Source organism: Suncus etruscus, chromosome 14 (genome assembly GCF_024139225.1).
Source record: "Suncus etruscus isolate mSunEtr1 chromosome 14, mSunEtr1.pri.cur, whole genome shotgun sequence".
In the NCBI taxonomy this organism is placed as follows: domain Eukaryota; kingdom Metazoa; phylum Chordata; class Mammalia; order Eulipotyphla; family Soricidae; genus Suncus; species Suncus etruscus.
In genome coordinates this window covers 52,189,498-52,211,253 of record NC_064861.1, presented here as the reverse complement: position 1 = coordinate 52,211,253, position 21,756 = coordinate 52,189,498, and the positions used below count along the sequence as shown (strand labels likewise).

Below are 21,756 nucleotides of genomic sequence, written 5' to 3'. Positions count from 1 at the left end.
GGCCACCCGCACCAAACCTCCTAGCTTAGCTCCGAAAGTCCCTGGGTCTAGAGTCAGGACTGGAGAGACCCAGCGGAGATCTATGGCTTGGGGGGAGGAGGCCGTGGGCGGTGACCTCAAAGCCCCTCTTCAAACCGGCCCAGTCTGAGCCTCTGTGTGTGTGCGTGTGTGTGTGTCCGTTTGTCTGCCTGTTCATCCATCTGTCCGTCTGTCCACTCGTCTATCTGTCCGTCCATCCGTCTGCCTGCCTGTCTGACCGTTTGTCCGTCCATCCGCCTGTCCATCCATCTGTCCGTCCATCCGTTTATCTATCCGTCTGTCCATCCATCCATCTGCCTGTCCGTCCGTCTATCAGTCCGTCCATCCGTCTGTCCATTTGTCTGTCTATCCGTCTATCTGTCCGTCCATTTGTCCGATTGTCCGTCCATCCACCTGCTTGTCTGTCCGTCCATCCGTCTGTCCAGTCGTCTGCCTGTCTGTCCGTCCATCGGTCTGTCTTCTGTCCATCTGTCTGTCCGTCCACCTGTCCATCCATCTGTCCATTCGTCTGCCTGTCTGTCCATCTGCTTCTGTCCGACCATCCGTCTATCTATATCTATCATCTCTATCTATCTATTTATCTATCTATCATCTGTCTATCCATCCGTCTGCCAGTCCGTCTGCCTGCCTATCTATCTATCCATCCATCCATCCATCCATCCATCCATCTATCCTCCATCCATCCATCCATCCATCCATCCATCCATCCATCCATCCATCCATCCATCCATCCATCCATCCATCCATCCATCCATCCTTCTATCCATGCCAGTCCGTCTGCCGGCCTGCCTGCCGGTCTATCTGTCTTCAGGGGGGTTGAACGGCCAGGAGGCGTGTCATTCCCGAAGATCAGGACCTCCCCGCCTGCAAGTCCAGGCTCCATAGGCGCCCCCCGGGATCTCTGCTAGGGCGCTGCCGGGTCTTTGGACGACGCCGAGAGCTTCATTGCATCAGCCTCGGCGCGCCGACGCCCCGAGACCCACCGGCGCGAAGCGTCGCGCGCGCCCGGCCCTGACCCGGTCCGACCGCGGGGTCCCCAGCAGGGGGCAGCTTCGCCCCGTGCCGCCCGCTCCGCTCCGCTCCCCGCAGCCGCCGCCCGGGCTGCCGCTCCTCCTCCTCCGCCTCCGCCTCCGCCTCCTCCGGCCCCGCCTCCCCGGCCCCGTGCTGCCTGTCGCCTGCCCGCCGGTCTCCGCCGGGCCATCCGTCCGTCCTGCGAGCCTCCCGGCCTTCCTCCGCCCCGCTTGCCGAACCCCCGGGCCGCGCTTCCTCCCTCGGCTCGGTCCGCTTCCACGGACCCCGCCCCGCCTCCCGGGCCGGCTGCCCCCGCTACTCGAGACCGGGGATTGGCCGCGCGCGTAGGCCGCAGCGCCGCGGGTGAAAGCGGAATAAAGGGGTTGGCGGAGCGCAGCCGCTCGCCGCTCGCCCCGCGTCGGGCCCCACGGGTGGTCGAGGGCAGGTAAGCGGCGGGCCGCCCGGGGCTGGAATCTGGGGCCACTCCCGCAGCCGACCCGTCGCCCCAACCCCCACCTCCCTCCGTCTGCCCCGCGGCATCTGGGCCGCCTAGTTGCTTCCCGGGCCCGGCCTGCAGCGGCTCCGGGGCTCACTTGTGCCTTAAGTTGCTCCGGGGCCCCGCAGCGGCCTGGCCATCCCGGGCGAGGCCTTGACAGGAGGTGGCCCAGCTGGACCCGCGGGGACGGGGTCGCGTCTTGATTGCATTGCGCAGGGCGGAGGAGAAGGCCTGCCGGGGTGGGGCTCAGGCTTCCCGTTGCTTCCCTTCCCGTCTGGACCTTGCTATTCTTTGCCCAAGGAGCTGCATCTTCCTGGAGGTGGGACGCTTGTGGGTATTGGGGACAAGTGTATTTGCGGGGGCAGGGCTACGGATCCTGAATCTGAGCGAGCACTGGGTGGGTGGGGTGGGGTTGTCGCAGCAGAACCTAGAGGGGTGCAGGTATTTCTGCTGTTGCTTCCTGGCAGGCCTACGGACCAGCTGGCTCCTGCAACCTGCAACCTGACCCGCCTCCATTTGGGAGGATACTCTGAGTGACCGGGTCTAGCATGCTCTCATTCCTTTGTCAGCTCGGTGAGAGGTGGGCTGGCCTGGGAAGGCATCTCCATCCTCCTCCCGCCCCAAGAGGAAACTTCAAAACTTTTTTGTGTTGGAGGCAGAAGATTGGGAACCTAGAAGTGGCTGTGTCTAAAGTCAAAAATACTCCCTTTTGCTGTCATTACCTTATGCTGCCACAAAGTGAGGGAGGGAGTAATTTACCCGGACCAGGTGGGCCTTTGGCTTACCTTGATGTCTGGGATAGATGCCCCCTGGAGCTTGGGAACCTGAAAAGCACCTCCATGGATAGATAGGAAGCTGTCTCTTGTACTACAAAGGAAAATTTACATGGTTTCCATATTACTGCTGGCGTTGACAAGGACTGGGGTATACAGAAAATTCTGGATTTATTTGTTGCTGTTTTGTTTTGGCTATGCCTGGCAAGTGCTCTCGTGTCTACTCCTAGTTCAGTGCTTGCGGACCACTCCCAATGGTATTTGGGGGACCGTATGGTGCTGGGATCGAACCTGAACCTTCAACCCATTGAGTTATCTCCCTGGTCTCAGTTTTTTGTTTAGTTTTTGTTTTTTAAAAACTGGCATTCTAGGGGCCCGGAGAAATAGCACAGCAGCATTTGCCTTGCAAGCAGCCGATCCAGGACCAAAGGTGGTTCGAATCCCGGTGTCCCATATGGTCCCCCGTGCCTACCAGGAGCTATTTCTGAGCAGACAGCCAGGAGTAACCCCTGAGCACTGCCGGATGTGGCCCAAAAACCAAAAACCAAACCAAAACAAAACAACAACAAAAAAATAACTGGCATTCTAGGAGATGACAGGAAAGGAGAGTTGTAGGTTGAGTGGTCTATGATACCTCTCCCCACTCACTATAAAAATTGGCTCACGTACCTGCAAGTCTGTTACGGGGCAGTGTGGGGGGCTCTAGGGGTCTAGCCCAGGGATATGGGCCTGCTCCTTAGGCAGATATTGACTGTGACTGTTATTATAGGCCCTTGGGTGTTTCAGGCCCTTGGGGAGCCTGCAACCAGCACCCCATTCTCCTTAGCTATGTTTTCCTGGGTTGAGATTCTACACAGCAGTTGGAGAGAATGCCCTGGAAACTTTGATCAGAATTTCTCTGCTTCTATCTAGCTTATATATTGGGCTTCTAAGAAAAATTTTTGGTTTTATTTTATTTTGTATTTTGGGGCCATACTCAGTGATGCTCAGGGGTTATTCCTGGCTCTGAACTAAGGAATCACTTCTGGTGGTTCTTGGGGACCATATGGGGTACTGGGGATCAAACCTGGATCATCTACGTGCAAGGCTAGTCCCTTACTTACTCAGTGTACTATTTCTTCAGCCCCAGAAAAGTTTATTTGTGGAAGTTATACTGATAAAAGTATTATTTTGGGGGGCCGGGTAGGTGGCGCTGGAGGTAAGGTGTCTGCCTTGCAAGCGCTAGCCAAGGAAGGACCACGGTTCGATCCCCTGGCGTCCCATATGGTCCCCCCAAGCCAGGGGCGATTTCTGAGCACATAGCCAGGAGTAACCCCTGAGCATCAAACGGGTGTGGCCCAAAAAACCAAAAAAAAAAAAAAAAAAAAGTATTATTTTGGAAGCCATGACTCTACTGGTCAAGCCCCACCCCTTTCCTTGGTGATAGAATTGGTGATTTCTATCCTCCCCCCCCCCCCCTCTCTCTCTCTCAGTTTTGGGGCTAACCTGGTGGTGCTAGGACTTATTCCTAGTTCTGTAAGGTTGGATCACTTATAGATCAGGGATCACTCCTAGCAGGCCCGGGGGGGGGGGGACGACTATATGGGGTCCTGGGGATCAAACTTGGGTCAGCCACTTACAAGGCAAATGCCCTGTCCATTGTACTATTGCTCTAACCCTCTTTCTATATTGGCAGATCACTCTAGATATCACCTGAGTCCCCTTATTTAAGATTGGAAAAATAGTAAGGCCTGCCTGAGCTGTCTTGGCTCTGGGTTAGAGCACAGGGTGCTGAGGATGGGTGTGAATCGTGTACTCCATGGCTGGTGAAACTGAGCACCAGCATCGTTCTCAGGTGACTTGTAAACCGAGCTCTTCCTGAGCCCAGATCTTTTCTCCCATGCCCAGTGTGGCTTCTATCCAAGTGCATGTATAGGCAGAGCTGGGAGAGATCCCCATGCCCAGGAAGTATTCCTGCCTGGACTCACGACTTCTTTCTTTCCTACAGCCCTGCATCATCTGGGAAGGCAGAGCTTCTCTGGAGCCTCGCCTGGACCCTGCCGTGAGTGCCCTGCCCGGGGCTGTGCCATCTGTTCCGTGCAGTGTGTCTTGGCTCCCAACGAGGGCAGTAGTTCATCTTCTGCGCCTTGGGTCAGGTCCTCTCCTTGTCCCTCCCTCACCCTGGGCAGCTTCTCTCTCTGGGTCAGGTCACTTGAAACGGGAAACTGAAGCCGTTACTCTCCAAACCCTGCTTCATCTTCCCCAGCATGTCGGAAAGCTGGCAGCAGCCCCCACAGACGCAACCCCAGCAGCCGCAGCCCCCACAACCTCAGCACCATGCTGAGCCACCGCCAGCCCTGGCGGAGCACGCGCTGCCCCACGGTTCGGCCGAGAACCCACTGGGCTGTGCGGTCTACGGCATCCTCCTGCAGCCCGATGGGAGCCTCCAGCACCCCCAGCACCCACCTCTGCAGGCGGCTGGGGAGCCGGGCTCCAAATGCGGGGTTTGTGGGCACGACCTGGCGCATATGTCCAGCCCCCATGAGCACCAGTGCCTGGCGGGCCATGACCGCTCGTTCCAGTGCACGCAGTGTCTCAAGATCTTCCACCAGGCCACAGACCTGCTGGAGCACCAGTGCGTGCAGGCCGAGCAGAAACCATTCGTCTGCGGCGTGTGCAAGATGGGCTTCTCGCTGCTCACCTCTCTGGCGCAGCACCACAGCGCTCACACCGGTGCCAGCGGCCTGGTGAAGTGCTCCATCTGCGAGAAGACCTACAAGCCCCCCGCCGAGGCTGCCAACCCTGCCCCGGCCGCCCCGCCGGTGCTGCCTGCCACAGCTGCCCCAAGGCCTGCCGTGGCCCACGCCGAGCAGGTGGACAAGCCCTACAGCTGCCCCATCTGCCAGAAGCCCTTCAAGCACCTGTCGGAGCTGTCGCGGCACGAGCGGATCCACACGGGCGAGAAGCCCTACAAGTGCACCTTGTGCGACAAGAGCTTCAGCCAGTCGTCGCACCTGGTGCACCACAAGCGCACGCACAGCTCGGAGCGGCCCTACAAGTGTGCCGTGTGCGAGAAGACCTTCAAGCACCGCTCACATCTGGTGCGCCACATGTACGCGCACTCGGGCGAGCACCACCTGTTCCGCTGCAATGTGTGCGAGCTGCACTTCAAGGAGTCGTCGGAGCTGCTGCAGCACCCATGCACGCCCAGCGGCGAGCGGCCCTTCCGCTGCGGCGAGTGCCAGAAAGCCTTCAAGCGGCCCTCGGACCTGCGGCAGCACGAACGCACGCACAGCGCCGAGAGGCCCTTCAAGTGCGACCTGTGCCCCATGGGCTTCAAGCAGCAGTATGCGCTCATGAGGCACCGCCGCACGCACAAGACCGAGGAGCCCTTCAAGTGCGGCCTGTGCGAAAAGGGCTTTGGGCAGCCCAGCCACCTGCTCTACCACCAGCATGTGCACAGCCTCGAGACCCTCTTCAAGTGCCCCGTGTGCCAGAAGGGCTTTGACCAGTCGGCCGAGTTGCTGCGCCACAAGTGCCTGCCGGGGACCACGGAGCGGCCCTTCAAGTGCCCCGTGTGCAGCAAGGCCTACAAGCGGGCGGCAGCGCTGCAGAAGCACCAGCTGGCCCACTGCTCGCCCGCCGAGAAGCCCCTGCGCTGCACCCTGTGCGAGCGCCGCTTCTTCTCCTCCTCTGAGTTTGTGCAGCACCGCTGTGACCCAGCGCGCGAGAAGCCGCTCAAGTGCCCCGACTGCGAGAAGCGCTTCAAGTATGCCTCGGACCTGCAGCGGCATCGGCGCGTCCACACGGGTGAGAAGCCCTACAAGTGTCCCAACTGTGACAAGGCTTTCAAGCAGCGCGAGCACCTCAACAAGCACCAGGGCGTGCATGCCCGGGAACAGCAGTTCAAGTGTGTGTGGTGTGGCGAGCGTTTTCTGGACCTGGCCCTGCTGCAAGAGCACAGTGCACAGCACAGTGCAGAGGCTGCTGCCGCTGCCGAGGGTGCCTACCAGGTGGCCGCCTGCCTGCCCTGAGCAATCCTGCTCTGCGGGCCCCTACTAAACCCTGCCCAGCTTCCTAGCAGCCCTCCACTCAGCTCCTTGTGTTCCAGGTCCCAGAGGGAAAGCAAAAGAAGAATGGGCAGGTGGGGGCTGCAGAGCCAGGAAGGTGGCTGAAGCAGGTTGGGTTGTCAACCTTTTGGACATCATTGGAGCCCTTTCTCCAGAGAGCGGTCAACTGCCTTGCTTCCTGGGGGGGGGGGGGCAGCTAAAACCAGGCTGTAAGACTAGTGACTTCTCAATCCTGGAGGCTGTGGGCAGCCCCATCTCCCCCCACCCCTCTTTTTTTAGTCTGATAGAAATCAGGCCTGTGAGGGAATGCTATGATGTCTCATCAGGGCCTAGAGAAGGGCTGGAGCCCAGAGGGGTATCAGTGCAGGGCTTCTTGGTAGAGAAAGGAGGCCATTCTGGGTGCTGGGACAGCAGACTGTAGCCTGAAGCCCTCTATCTGCTCCAGCGGGGGTGGGGATGTGGGTTCCTGCAGTATAGGTGGGTGGGAGACCACCCTTCTTGGGGGCTCAACTGCATGGAAAACAGTGGTTCAATCGGAGATGATTCAGGCAGCAGCCTGGACAATGAGCCTTTGAGAAGGGAGGCATGGCAGCCCCCTCACCTGGGCAGCAGAAAAAAAATGGGAATCCTTAGATCCCCTGGTGTCTTGAGCAAGTAGGGCCAAGTCTGTGATCATGCCTTCCTAGTGGAGGTGAACAGATAGATGTATGGACTCCAGTGTCTAGGTCCTGCCCAGGCTGGGCCTGGGGCTGGAAGGCAGGAGGGGGCTAAGACTGTGGGCATGGTTGTTCCTAGCCACTGGGAACCCTTTCCCAGTGAGTGGGGCATTCCCCTGGATGCCACCCATCTCCTTCCAAGGCCAGAGCACTCTCCCTGGGTTCTTCTAGGGCCCTTGGAGCCTGAGCAGGAAAGGGTTATTTAGGGAACAAAAGGTGGATGGGGTCCTCTGAGATGGCCAGAGGCAGAGGACCCCTTAACAGAATAAAGACTTTGAACCTGGCTCTGCTCCTGCCTCTGGCTCCACTTCCAGATGGAAGTGGGTCATGGGTCATGAAAGACTTTGATCAGTGCTTGCACTGAGGGACAGGGACCTCTCTCTCTCTCTCTCTCTCTCTCTCTCTCTCTCTCTCTCTCTCTCTCTCTCTCTCTCTCTCTCTCTCCCTCCCTCCTCTCTCTCTCCCTCCTCTCTCTCTCTCTCTCCTCTCTCCCTCTCTCTCCTCTCCTCTCTCTCTCTCTCTCTCTCTCTCTCTCTCTCGTCTCCCTCCCCCCCCTCTCCTTTTTTTTTTTTTGTTTTTTTGGGCCATACCTGCTGATGCTCAGGGGTTACTCCTGGCTATTTGATCAGAAATCACTCCTGGCTTGAGGGACTTTATGGGACTCAGGGATTGAACCTCAGTCTGTCCTAGGTCAGCCGTGTGCAAAGCAAACGCCCTACCACTGCACTACTACTATTTTTTTCTCTCTTTCCTTTTTTTTCCCCTCTCTCTCCCCCTCCTCTCTCTCTCTCCCACTCTTCTTTCTTTCTCTTCTCACTTTTCCATCTCTTCTCTCCTTTCTCCTCCCCTCTGAAGCCTACAGTACTCCTCCATCTGACTGGGCTCCTCCTCCTGGATCCCCCTCTCCAGGAACTAGCCTCCTTTGGACATTGACTCCTTTACAACACCTGGAAGACATGGAGCCCAGATTTGCAACCATTCAACTGCTGGCATTTCCCCTGTCATCTGCTTTCTAAAAGCAGTCGTTATACTACTCATAACTGTATAGTTTAATTTCATGCCATTTTGAATCTCAAAAAAACATGCGAATTTGGATTTAAAACAAATGATGCCATTTTAGATAGCCTCTTTCGATGTTAATATATAGTGAGTCCAATGTATGTTCTAGAAGTAAAGACCTTGACCTCCTGAGACCCAACACACTGCTTGTTCTGGTGGTTCTTCCTTTGGGTCGTGCGGGTGGCAGGCATAGTAGGGCACCCTGGGAGGTGGCGCTGGACACATCACTCAACCTCTGGGACTTAATTGCTTTGTAAAATGAGCAGTTGATCTAATTATAATGAGACTTAAAGGGTCTTAAGTGCAGTCTCCTAGAGGGAAATCCATAAAGACACAGGACTGAGCCCATGGACCTCCAGAAGGGAGTGGGGCTTCAGGGACCATTCGGATGCTGGGGTCTGGGTTGGTGACCCTCAGACTGACACCAGTCTGGAGCTGCAGTGGACTGTTTCTCGGACCTTCCTTCGCTTCCCTGCTCTCTCTGGCCCCACTGCCCCTTGCCCAGCCACTCCCCATCCATTCCTGCCCGTAGGCAGCTGCAGCTTCCCTCCTTCATTTCTCAAAGGCAGTCTTGGGTTGAAGGTGAGGAAGAGAAACAGCTTTCTGAGGTCCAGGCATCTCACCATGCAGGGTGTTCAGAGCTATCTAACCTTGTTGGGTGACAGCGGGGAGCAGGACACACCTCAGCCCCTTCAACCCAGGGTAGTGAATGGAGCCTGCCTGGGTGCCTGCCTGGGTGCCTGCCTGGGGACTTTGGATAGCAAGCCCTCAGGCCGGACCCTGCCCCTCTTACGGCTTCTGTTCCTCCACACAAATAGCAGCAGGCAGCTAAGGCCTGGTCCTTGTCCTCAGGTTGAGGGTCTGTAGAGCCACACTGTTGGGACTCTAAAGCTGAGCTCCAATTGCAACCTCCCTCAGACAAAGTCTTTCAGAAGGGACATGGTGCCTTTCATCTCAGGTTCCTTCTCTCTTTATGCCTTAACTGCATCTGAATGAGGGCAGAGCTGGGGTGTGGATGGGGGAGACATACAGCACTTTTGGTTGTGTGCCAGACATTGGGCTGGAGCAGGGACAATTCTTGAGAGTTCTGAGGTTTTCCTATAGCAGCAAAGAGTGCTGGTGTTTTTAATACAAAGTATGTGGGAGCCTTCTTTGACCCTCACACCAGCACCCATCCTGTGTCCTTACCCAGTGCCATCTGGCTGCTCTTGGAAGAGGTGATTTGTGTTACTGATTGCTACTGTGTCAAGAGTTGTTTCATCCCACCCCATCCGGAAGTTAGGATCCTCAATCCCAGGCTTGATTTGTATGTGGGGTCAAATACCAACATGCAAGGGCCAGGGTAGCGGATCAAGCCAGAAAAGTTTGGAGAGGCTGGAACGATAGCATAGTGGTAGGGTGTTTTCCCTTGCACGTGGCTGACCTGGGATGAATCTGGGTTCAATTCCTGGCATCCCACATACCCCCCTGAGCCTGCGAGGGCTAATTTCTGAGCACAGAGTCAGGAGTAACCCGAGGGCCACCGGATGTGGCCCCAAAACCAAAATAAATAAATGTAAAAGTTCGGAGGTGAGCTGTCCCCCAGATGTAGCCAATATTTGATGAACAAAGAGATTGTTGGGACATGGAGGCCCAGAGGGTGGGACTCAGCTAAGTGGCATCCAGACTTTGTTCCATCTCCAGCCCATATGGTGTTTTCATCCCAGTATGCTCTGCCACTGGAAGCAGATCAGTTTCTGGAGTAGGGGGTGGTGGTGGTGGTGGTGGCAGAGGAATAGTAAGTACAGTGGAATGAGCATTCACCTTACACACTGCCAACCCGGGTTTGATTCCCAGCCCTTTAGCCCTTTGACCTCTCCCCGACCCTGCTTTTAAACAGTTGGGCCTGCTCTCTCCTAATGAACCCAAAGCATCTCCAAGGCAAAGATAGCCTCCTCTTGCACCCCTGGGGACAAGATGCCTTTGATGTCTGGAGACTTCCTGAGTGTCTTTCAGACACAATATGTCCAGGAAGCCAGGTTGTTCCTTGGTTCCCTGCAGTGGTGTCCTGGGGAGCATTCTGCTGACCCAGTCTCACTCAGATCCTGATGGGATCCTGGGCCATACCTATCTCTGCACTGCCACATTGCCACCAAGACCACTCAGAGCTGCAGAATAGGTCTGACACCCTAGGGAGATATGTCCTGGCTCCTCAGGACTCCCTGCTGGCTGGGAGGAAAAGGGCTACTTCCTGGGAGGAATCCTGGGAGACATTGGGGGGGGGTACCTCCTGGACAAAAGTTACCTCCCCAGAAGGAAGGGACTCTGCCATCTGCACCCCCATTTCGCATTTGTCTGTCCTGCTCCTGCCTCCTGTGTGCTCATCTTTACTTGAAGGACAGAGAGGGGAACACCAAGACAAATAGGGTGATGATTGTTAACTCTACCCCAAAAAGGGCCCCAGCCTCATTAGGCTGGCTCAATCAGCCCCACAGGCCACACGTGGGAGTGATAGAAGACCCTATTCTGAAAATTATTTTACAAAAAATGAACCTAGATGTGTCAAGTGCTTAGACTTGCTATTATGAGTCTTGCATTTGACCAAAGGTGCGAGAGGCTTCCCTGATCTTAGCTTTCCCATCTGTGAAACAGGCCAGCGATGGTCCCACTCCCATATGAATGAGACCGGTGGCCTGGAGGAGGGGGACTGTGGAAATATGTTTGTAACAGTATAAGACAGTATAATCTCTCCAGGGGCCGGAGAGATGGCATGGAGGTAGGATGTTTGACTTGCACGCAGAAGGATGGTGGTTCGAATTGTGGCATCCCAGATGGTCTTCCGAGTCTGCCAGGAGTGATTTCTGAGCGTAAAACCAGGAGTAACCCCTGAGCGTTGCCAGGTGTGACCCAAAAACAAAACAAAAACAAACAAAAAAAGACAGGTTCCCAAAAGGGCTTCTATCCTTCAAATCCTTTGTACTGTGGTTTGGAGAGAGCGCACAGGGGTTAAGAACCTTGTTGTGCCTGCAGCTGACTCTGGTTTGCTCCTCAGCATCCCATAGAATCTCCTGAGCACTACCAGGAGTGAATCCTGAACACAGAGCAGGAGTATATTCCCTGAGCATAGTCAGGAGCGGCACCCAAAATACAAATTAAATAACGAAACAAAACTTCCTCCTGAGACCTGGCTTAGTGTCAGAGGCATATGGTGTATACACATAGCAGGGGCAGAGGCAGCACTGTGGAGGGCACTTCCAGTTTCCCTGCGACTTCAGAAGTTGCTTGGGTCCCTGGAGCTCCAGGCCGCAGCCAGGAGTCCTGTTCTGACCCATGTGGAGCCTGCAGAACACCTAAGGGGATGGGACACCAGTTCGATGCAGCATCATTCCCACAGCTTCTCCAAGCCTTGACCTTACTTCATGTGCTCTTCTTGAAGATGGGGGTGCACTGAGTAGACCACAGGGTCCAGGGCTGTCTGTAGCACACCAGACCTTACTTCTCCCATGTTGGCAGGCCAGCAAGGTGAGTCCTGAAGCCATGGGGATAGACGCTTTCTCATTATTTTATTTTATTTTATTTTTTTGGTTTTTGGGCCACACCCGGCGGTGCTCAGTGGTTACTCCTGGCTATCTGCTCAAAATAGCTCCTGGCAGGTATGGGGGACCATATGGGATGCCGGGATTCGAATCAACCTCCTTAGGTCCTGGGTTGGCTGCTTGCCGCTGTGCTATCTCTCCAGCCCCATGCTTTCTCATTTTTTACTGGCTCATTGCACATTACTTGGGGAGCGGAATGCTTCTCCCCTGGTTCTCCTTGAGCACTTCATCTCAATTCAGATCTATTCACCCTGTGACTTCCTAAGGAGCAGAGGCCTGGTCAGTCCTGCAATACCTGCTCCTACCTCATCAGGGGTCACTAAGTCCAAGGAAATCCCCTCACAATACACTGATAGAGCAAGGGGTTCAAGGAGAAGTGCACAGCTGAAGGGACTGGTGTGAGACTGGAAGCAGGAGGTGGGATGAGAGGAAAGGAAGTCTGGCTCCTCCCTCATCTCTGGGAATCCTGCCTCTCAGCTGGTCCTCCAAGAATTTCCCAGTCAGGAGCCTGAGAGATAGCACAGCAGTAAGGCATTATTAGATGCAGAAAGACGGTGGTTAGAATCCTGGCATCCCATATGGTCCCCCGAGCCTCCCAGGAGCGGTTTCTGAGTGTAGAGCCAGGAGTAACCCCTGAGCGCTGCTAGGTGTGACCCAAAAACAAAACAAAACAAAAAAAAAGAATTCCCCAGTCTCCCATCAGGCCTTTGGGGAGGTAGAGATAAAACACTGTCACCCTGAGGTCCTTCTGACCCTCTCTAAACATGATCACACACGCACACACTTAGATTCACACTCCCTGAGGAGCATTAGATTTATTTCTGGTTAGGATGAATCCTAAAGTGTAGGTGTTATAGTTCACCCTCTGTCCTGCTAAGAGAGCCCCTTGGGGGTGCAGCCCAGCAGCCTGCAGGTGGCCCTTTTCTGCAGATTAACGCCAGGGTGTTGTGTAGCTGTGGAGAGAAGGGGAAGACAGCACCTTCAGGATATCCCGTGGGAAATGTGGATGGAGCTTGTTTAGGCAGGCCCCAGTTCCTGAAACTGTGGTTTTAACTTACATTTCCTAATAATTTACTATCAGCAAATGTTTGATTTGTATAGCTATTAGACATTAATATCCTGTCAAATTTTTTCTCCAGCAAAATGAGGTTAAAAGTGAAAAAAATTAAGCAACTTAACTTGCTGCCCTTCAGGAGATGCCAGCACAGCTTCCGCCCTCACTGAACCTTCAGAGTCTCCCTAGTTCCTCTATTTTCAGCAGTTTTGTGTGCCTCACAAGAGAGGTCTCCTTTGGCTTTTTTTTTTTTTTGGTGGGGTGAGTAGGGGTCACAATCAGGGCTTAGTCCTGGTTCTCTGCTCTGGGGTTGATCCTGGTGGGACTCAGGGTACCTAAAGTGTTGCTGGGGATAAAACCTGGGTTTGCCTTGTGCCAGGCAAGTGCCTTAAACCCTGACCTATCTCTCTGGCTCAGTGTTCAAAGCCAAGCTTGGTTTTATTCATAGTCAGACCTTCAGCAAACATGTGCCACTTCGTAGGAGTGAAACCCAGACAGTCCCCCCACCCCAAACAATGTGAGTGCAGTGGGTGAGAGTGTTGTTTGCCTTGTGGGGGAAGAGAGTCAGCAAGGGTAGAACATCAGGGTGGACCTTTGTGAGGTAGAGCTTAGGTGTCCAGGCAAGGGGAGCCTCTGAGCACCTGGACTACACACAGAGCTTTAGAGGGGCAGAGGGAGGGAAGGTAACCGTGAGGTGCAGGTGGCCCATGAGGGAAAGGATGAACTATATGGCAGGAGGAATTAAGTCCTGCTGGAATCCACACTCATAGGCTTGTGATTCTGTGATCTGCTTGGTTGGTTCTTTGTGATATTCCTGCTTTCTTTTTCTGTTTTGGGGGGTTGGGCACACCCAGCAATGTTCAGGAATTACTCCTGACTCTGAGACCATCTGGAATGCTGGGGGATCAATACAAGTTAGACCCGATGCAGGGCAAGTGCCCAACCCATTGTAATATCTCTCAGGCCCTTTTGTTCCTCTTCAGACCTTGTTAGGCCAAATAATTCTGGAAGATCAGTTCTTGATTCCCAAGTCTCTTCTCCCAGGGCTGGTGCCCAATGTGAGTCATTCCTAAGGGAAACACTTTGCTTCCCCCTAACTTCACTCAGAAGGGTACCCTACTATCTTCTGTCTTCCTGGGGAGATCCTGCAGGTGGGGATGGATCTGAGAACTGCAAAGGTGGGACACCTGGAACAGCCTGTGGGGCGTGGTTAGGTAGATGTGGGCGTGGCCATCCTCTTACCTGTAAGTGTTGCCAAAGTTCCGGAAGGTGTTCCTGGGAAAGAGAGTAAGCCAAAGTGGGGAAACGAACCATCCTCCCCCAAACTGAAGGATTATTTCGCAGCACCTTTATCCCATTTAGAAAGGGTGGAGGGGGCCGGAGAGATAGCATGGAGGTAAGGCGTTTGCCTTTCATGCAGGTCATATGTTCAAATCCTGGCATCCCATATGGTCCCCTGAGCCTGCCAGGAGCGATATCTGAGCATAGAGCCAGAAGTAACCCCTGAGTGCTGCTGGGTGTGACCCAAAAACAAACAAACAAAAAAAAAATAGAAAAGGTGGAGAAGCTAGGGACAGGGCGTGGGGGAGGGAGAGATGGGGGTGGTGATGGTGGGTGGAGAGGGCCTTTGTTAGCAAGAATGAGAGGTGTGGGGCTGGAGACAGTGGTTTTCTTGCATGTATGGAGCTGAGCCTTTCTCTCCTGGTCTCTTATTTTCCAGGGTCACTAAGTGGGCGTTGAGGAGAGCAGATAGGCCTCATGCTCCCTTGCCGCCTATGGGGCCCTGGGGCCGGGCCTCACTTACAGGGTTTCGTAAGGCAGGGGCTTCTGTCCATAGCGGTCCAGGCTGGGGTTCTGGTTGAAGCAGAACTGGTACAGGCCAAAAAGGATGTTGGAAGGGAGGAATCCGTGAATCAGGTGGGAGACACGGAGGCCTCCCTCCTATACCCCACATAGACCTGTCTGGGAGCTGGGGAGCCTTTGTACTCAGCCTCCTATCTCCCCACCCCTGTCCTCCATCCTCTGGACAGGGTGCAGAGGTCCTTACCTTCCAATTCTTAGTCTGCTCCGGCTTCAAGTACTGCACAGCATAGCCGCTGAAACCCTCCACTGTGGAGAGTGCAAGATCCTGGGATCCCCTAAACTCTCTGAGATCAAGTCCCATCCCGCACAGGAGCCACGCTCAAGGACCATCCCCAGGACCCCAGTCCCCAAGTCTCGCCTCCTGCAGAGGGCCACCCAAGGAGCTGCCCTGTCAAAGCCCCATCCTTCAAGGTTCCCTTCCTTGCAAGGCCTGCCCCTCCCTCACACAGAGCCATGCCCTCTCTGAACCCTGCCTTCAACAGAGCCACCCTTACTCCGTCTGATCACTCTTCTACTGCTGGGCCAGGAACCAGTAGTAGGCCCACCCTTTGCTTTACAAGGCAGCTTACCCATCCAGGGCCAGGCCAGTCTCTGTCCCGCCCTGTCCCTGCATTGCCCTGTCTTTCCCGGAGCCCACTCAATTTTCTGATCCCAGTCTGCGCCCTCCCCTTGCTGTCTGCTCCAGGGACCCAGTAGGGTGGCCTTTTCCCCCATCTGGCTATTCCCTGTGGCAGGCAGACTGACCCCTCTTGCACAGGCAGGGCAGCTTGAACTCGTCGGTGGAGGACACCAAGCGAGACCAGTCATCCACGGCGTGAGTGAAGGAGGGCCAGCTGACCCGGTTGATGCCTGGTGCGATGGGCGCCAGCTTCCCCTCTTGGTGCCTGTCCCGGAGTCTCCTTCCCTCTGTTTTGTCCTGCAGGGTAGTGGGAGTCAGGGCTGAAGGGGTCAGTGAAGAAGGCTGGAGGTGTCCCACCAAATCATCCAGTAAGCCGGAGCTGGTGCTGGATGAAGGACACCCTGAGGCAGCTAAGAAAGTTGGTCACATAGACTCCTAGCTGGGTGCAGCAGGGCTCCCCTCACAACTCTTCACTCACCAAACAGCGTATGGGTTTGTTGGGAACTCCTAGGAGCGTGAAGTGGTCTCTGTCAAAGTCCTCTGAAGAAAGAAGAGAAAAGAAGGGATATTGCATGTGCCAGCTGCCATAGTCACACAAGGAGAAGGCCAATTGGTCCACTCACAATTGCTTTCAGAATGGAATTTCGTTTGTGTGTTTGGATTTTGGTCACATCTGGTGGTTCTCAGGGTTTACTCCTGGCTTTGCACTCAGGAATTACTCCTGGCTGTGTTCCAGGGATTATACGGGATGCCAGAGTTTAAGCCTGGGTCAGCCATGTGTAAGGCAAATGCCCTACCTCCATGCTATCTCTCTGGCCCTGTGCAAAAATAACTTTATAATCATTTGCCCCACTGATTTGAAATCAATCCTAAAGTTATAGGATGTCTAGGGGAAATTGGGCCCCTAACATACATTGCCAGAATTGATTTGAACCATAGCAAAGAAATTGTCACTATCTACCAGAATTACAAATTGACAAGACTTTTGGTCCCACAAATGGAATTTATACTTTTGGAAATCTCTTCCACTTTGCGGCTGCACCACTGTGAAATATTGTGGGCAAAAGAAGTCTTACCCATGCCAGGGTTGGTTATGATAGAATGTGGCTAGAAACAACTCCAGTCTTTATTGTTAAAAGTCCAGATCAGGGCCGGAGCAGTGGCACAAGTGGTAAGGTGTCTGCCACAGTCGGACCATGGTTTGATCCCCCAGATTCCCATATGGTCCCCCAAGCCAGGTGCGATTTCTGATAACCAGGAGTAACCCCTGAGAGTCACCGGGTGTGGCCCAAAAAAACAAAACAAAACAAAAAAGTCCAGATTGGTAAGCCATGCATCCTCTTGACTTCATCTTTTAAGAACAATGAGAAGACGTTCCATAAAATACCCCAAAAGTGAGAAGGGAGGATACCACATGATATATTTTGTTGTAAAGTCTAAAGTTGAGATGAATAGAGACAGAAGAATATCCATTCAGGTTACTGCCTTAACCATTTCAACAACAACAGTGGAATAATGGCATAGACATGAAGCAGCCACAGCACCTGTCCACCTGGGAAAGCCATTTTCACTGGCTCAAGCCTCTCCACTTAGCTCCGAGTTTACAGAAGACAGATGCTTGAGGCAAACAACACTCTGAGGAAACAATCACACAGATGCACAATGTGGTAGCTGTTTTGGAATACTGGAGTCAATGAGGTACACTGGGAGTGTATAGACTGTTTCTGATAAGACTAAATGGATAGCCAACTGCAATGTGTGATACTAGGTTGAGTCCTGGTTTCCCTGAATCCTGCCCATTTCTCGTTGTTGCTGTGATGACAGAGTCACACCCACTTGGGTGTGGTGCACATACCAGTGTCCCCAGGATGACTGTTCTGGGACTCAAACCAGAATCCTCACATCTGTAAGGAAGTAATTTAACACTAAGTAATCTCCAGACCTCCACCCATTTTTGTCTCTGATTCCTCAAAAAGACTGTTATGGCGATGAGTTGGGGACATTTTAATATGAACTGGACAGTAACATGCTATAGAATCTCTGTGATCTTTCTTGGAGATAATAATGGCCTTTCATTATGTTCATATCAGGGCCAGAATAATGTAAGCAGGTACAGGCTTTTTGCCTTACGTGTAGCTGACCCAGGTTTGATTCCCAGCACCCCATTTGGTTTCCTCAAGCCCCACCAAGAGTGATTCCTGAGTGCAGAGCCAGGAATAAGGAGTAAGACCTGAGTACCACTGGTGTGACCAATAACAAGACAAAACAAAACAGAAAGTTGTTCATATCATTAGAAGCAACTTCCTAAATTATATGTACGTGTGTATGCAAATACATCAAAACATTCATTGAAGCTGGTGATAGGTCATATTATTCTCTCAACTTTTCTCTATGATTGAGTAGGTTTATTACAAAAAATTAGGAGTAGAGGGAAATAATGTATGCTCATATTTACATTCATAAAAACAGTAGGATAAAGTGAAAACTTTATGTCATTTCCTTGAAGTAGGGGAGGAGAAAGACTGGCTAAAATATAGTGCTTACAGTATTTTGAATTTTGGGGTTTTATTTGGGGGGGCACATCTGATGGTGCTCAGGGATTACTTTTTGCTCTGTGCTCAGGAATTGTGCCTGGAAGTGCTAAGGAAACAAATGTGGGTTGGCCTTGTGCACAGCAAGCACCAAAACTCCTGTACTATCTCTTTGGTTCATCATTGTTTTGAGTTTAGAAGCTCTGACTGATAACTTGTATTCAAAGCATATATTTGCAATAAAATTCAGATCTCAGTCATGAGCTCTTTTGGAAGCCAGCAAATGAAAGGAATTACTGGATCTTCCCACACAGCTTCCTGGGAGAGTCTGGGAGCTGCCCCAGCAAGTCCAGGTTTAGGGGTCCCAGTTCATCACTTTTCTCCCCCCACTTGCTGCTTCCTACTTCTAAGTTGTCCATCTGGGTCCTACAGAGACCTGTGTGCCACTTTGGGCCACCCACATTTGATCCTTGCACTCCATCAGCCTATCACAGCCAGAACCTGGCTCTCCACACTGGTACCTTCTTTCCATGCTGGTACTAAATTCTCTTGCTTTATCTCTATTTTGGTTTTGTTTGGAGCTACATCTAGCAATACTCAGGGTACTCCTGGTGGTTCTCAGGGATACATGATGCTGGTGATTTAGCCTGTATCCCTCAGTGGTCCTCAAACTATGGCCTGCGGGCCACATATTGTATTTGTATCTGTTTTGTTTCTTTTTCTTTCTTTTTTTTTTCTTGTTTTTGGTTTTTGGGCCACACCCGGCAGTGCTCAGGGGTTACTCCTGGCTGTCTACTCAGAAATAGCTCCTGGCGATCTTTAATACAGAAGAATGATACCAACAACAGAGACTATGTGAGGAATGGAGGTGTATTGCCACTACAGACTATGACTTGAATTGGACAAACTAGTTTGCCTGGAGCCTAGAGTCAGTCCTGTGCCAGGAAACTTCAGGGGTAGGGTCTCCTTGTATTTAGACCATAATTTGCCTTTCCAGATCCCTTATGTTTTGGTGGGCCTATGCAAACAAATGCCACTTTAATATCGTTTTTTACTATGTTCTCTTGACTCCAATCCTTAAGAAAAACAACCCATTAAAACTTTTGAGGTTAACTTAAACTAGTAAGCATGTGCATGGAACTAGATAAATGTACTTTGCCCTCAATGTTTAAAGAGTTACATAAGTCTAATATCTTTAGATTATATGGTGTGCTGCTAAGAAACAATATGTACTACAACTGGGGATTTGAGGGACAAAGTAATTGTATTGTACATGGGTTCAGTTTTGTTTTTCTTAATGTTCTTTGGCTGAAAGTTCAAGGCTGGGATATCATCGATGGAACTACTGAGAATCCTGTTTATGGGTGATTGGGCTTCCACTGTAACTTTACCCTGTCCTCTTTCTTTGCATCTTTGTTGTCATAATTAAAATAAAAAAAAAAAAAGAAATAGCTCCTGGCAGGCACGGGGGACCACATGGGACACTGGGATTGGAACCAACCACCTTAGGTCCTGGATCAGCTGCTTGCAAGGCAAGCTATCTCTCCGGGCCCTGTTTTGTTTCTTCATTGCAAAATAAGATATATGCAGTGTGCATAAGAATTCGTTTATAAGTTTTGTTTTTACTATAGTCAGACCCTCCAATGGTCTGAGGGACAGTGAACTGCCCCTTGTTTAAAAAGTTTGAGGACCCCTGCCCTATATGCATGGATGCAAAGCTGAAATAGCTTTCTGGTCCTTTCTTTATCTCTTAACTTTGACCTCTGACTCTCCCCATGTCTCTCTATGTCTTAATCACTCTTCTCTAACCTCCTAAGATCCACCTCTGATGCCTATCTCTACCATAGTGCTCATACTGCCTTCTTGTTTAAAATTTATAAAGACACATGTTCCTTTCTGAGCAGCACCCACTAACAAGCTTTAGGCTCTTCCCAAGATTTCTTCATGCACCCCTCTTGAGTTATGCCCCTATCCTAATCACCACCCTGCAAGCTGTACCCCTATTCAGACATAGCTGATGCTTTCAGAAATCTCCTCTGGCTCAGTAGAAACTAGAGTTTCCCCCTGCTTCCAGCAGCCCTTTGTCCATGTAGGACACCCCTCGCCTTCCCTGCAGACTCAGCAGAGCACCAGGCAGGAAGCATGTGCTGAAATGCACTTGCATTCCATGTCTATGACCAGCTTCTTAAGCCAAGGAGGGCTATTCCTTGGGCCCCTGTGACCCTTTCTTTCTTTCTTTCTTTTTCTTTTTTTTTTTTGGTTTTTGGGTCACACCCAGCAGTGCTCAGGGGTCACTCCTGACTCTATGCTCAGAAATCGATCCTGGCAGGCACAGGGGACCATATGGGATGCCAGGATTTGAACCACCGACCTTCTGCATGCAAGGAAAACACCCTACCTCCATGCTATCTCTCTGGCCTTTCCCTGTGGCCCTTTCATCTGCCATTCATGGTTTTGCCTACAGAGACCTCCTGTTTCCAGTCTCAGGGGCCAGAGAGATGGCTCAATGGGTAGTGCACATGCTTTTCATGCAGGAGGCCTGAGTTCAATCTATAGCACCCCTGGAATAATCCCCAAAAGCCCAAAGGTGCCTAGAGGCAGCTGGGTGCCTGACCTTTGGTGCAAAAGGTGGAGGACCGGGAGTGCTCGTTTGAGAGGCAGCCTTTGACGGAGTCCATGTCCATGCGGCGCAGGCTGGGCAGGTTCGGGTGGTAGAGGTTCTGCTTCACACCTGCCAGTGAGTGGCGCTGGTGCTCAATGGGAAGCAGGGAGATTGGCGAGGTGAACATCTGGGTGGAGGTGCAGTCCCAGGGTACCAGGTCCGTAATGTGGGCCATGGCTGGAGGGACACCCAGAGGCCCAGGCCAGTCAGACTCCTGGGTGGGAGTCTGGCATCAACCAGTGCAGATCTGTGTCTTATTGACAGGTGTGGCACCTGCCGTGTACCTGAAGGTTCCCATGCAGGATCAGGGCTGTGACACATACGGAGGCCAGGATGTACTAAGGGTCCTATACCATGAGGTATTATGAGCTGGGGCCAGGATATATGGGGACTGTGATAAAAGTGGGTCTCTGAGCCTATTTTAAGTGACAAACAGGAAACAGCAGCTTCCAGTAAGGTTCAGAATTGCTCAGAAAACTTCCAGGTGGCTAATGATGGGCCTTAGCTCAAGATTCTGCCATTTACTCAGTGGGCAGTACCAAGGGGCAGAAAAGTTTTTTTTTTTTTTTTTTTTTTTTTTTTTGTGGTTTTTGGATCACACCCGGCAGTGCTCAGGGGTTATTCCTGGCTCCAGGCTCAGAAATTGCTCCTGGCAGGCACGGGGGACCATATGGGACGCTGGGATTCAAACCGATGACCTCCTGCATGAAAGGCAAACGCCTTACCTCCATGCTATCTCTCCAGCCCCGCAGAAAAGTTTTTAAGAGGTGGGATATACCTGTAACTTTGTGACTAGTACATACATTATCTGCTACCTGGGGTCCCCCTTCCCAAAATGAGTATTTGGGCCAGGCAAATAGTGCAATGGGCTAGAGTACATGCCTGGCATGCATGAGGTTCCAAGTTTGATCCCTCAGCACTGCCTGCCCCCTGACCTCGCACTACTGGGCCTGGGTCACACTACAGCCTTGCAAGTCCCCTAAGTGCCACTGAAAGTGAACCCGGATGTCCTGAGTCCTGCTGGCGAGTTCCCCCACATAAGTTAAAGCAAAATACAGCAACAATAACAATCAAAGCAGGTCTTCTCAAAGACTCGTGACTATGTGGCCAAAGCTGGCTTCCTCTCGGACCCCAGTTAGAGAATTGGGGTGCAGGCAACAGGGAGAAGCCCCGGGTTGCCCTGTCTGGGAAGGAACAGGCAGTGCATCAGTGACAGAAAGTCCCTACTTTGAATCGTGGTCCTTGGATTTCAGCATTCACTACCTCTGTGTAGGATGTCGGCTCAACCTTCTCACACCTTGCTCAGTGG

The 21,756-nt window shown here is 52.5% G+C and overlaps 3 protein-coding genes across 3 annotated transcripts in view; 1 reads left to right on the top strand and 2 right to left on the bottom strand.

Annotated features, from left to right (window-relative positions):
• Positions 1-21,756, bottom strand: part of NDRG4 (NDRG family member 4) — a 518,571-nt gene that overhangs the window by 385,809 nt on the left and 111,006 nt on the right. The window lies entirely within an intron of this gene.
• On the top strand, positions 1,162-6,371 carry ZNF319 (zinc finger protein 319). The gene is made up of 2 exons (XM_049786128.1): positions 1,162-1,495; positions 4,307-6,371. The coding sequence occupies exon 2, from the start codon at positions 4,566-4,568 to the stop codon at positions 6,330-6,332; it is 1,767 nt and encodes a 588-aa protein (XP_049642085.1). The 5' UTR covers positions 1,162-1,495; positions 4,307-4,565; the 3' UTR covers positions 6,333-6,371.
• Positions 12,650-20,622, bottom strand: TEPP (testis, prostate and placenta expressed). The gene is made up of 7 exons (XM_049787409.1): positions 20,400-20,622; positions 15,733-15,794; positions 15,380-15,551; positions 14,820-14,881; positions 14,577-14,641; positions 14,015-14,047; positions 12,650-12,671 (listed from the first exon to the last, which is right to left on the bottom strand). Exons 1-7 carry the CDS (start codon positions 20,620-20,622, stop codon positions 12,650-12,652), a joined length of 639 nt encoding a protein of 212 aa, XP_049643366.1.

Excerpts from the sequence above, each read along its gene's own strand:
- TEPP (XM_049787409.1), bottom strand. The coding sequence starts at position 20,622 with ATGGCCCACATTACGGACCTGGTACCCTGGGACTGCACCTCCACCCAG. Across the intron at positions 14,882-15,379 it reads GCCCTGCCTGTGCAAGAGGG|TGGAGGGTTTCAGCGGCTAT; the intron begins GTCAGTCTGCCT and ends CACTCTCCACAG. Across the intron at positions 12,672-14,014 it reads AACTTTGGCAACACTTACAG|CTACACAACACCCTGGCGTT; the intron begins GTAAGAGGATGG and ends TTCTCTCCACAG.
- ZNF319 (XM_049786128.1), top strand. The coding sequence starts at position 4,566 with ATGTCGGAAAGCTGGCAGCAGCCCCCACAGACGCAACCCCAGCAGCCG.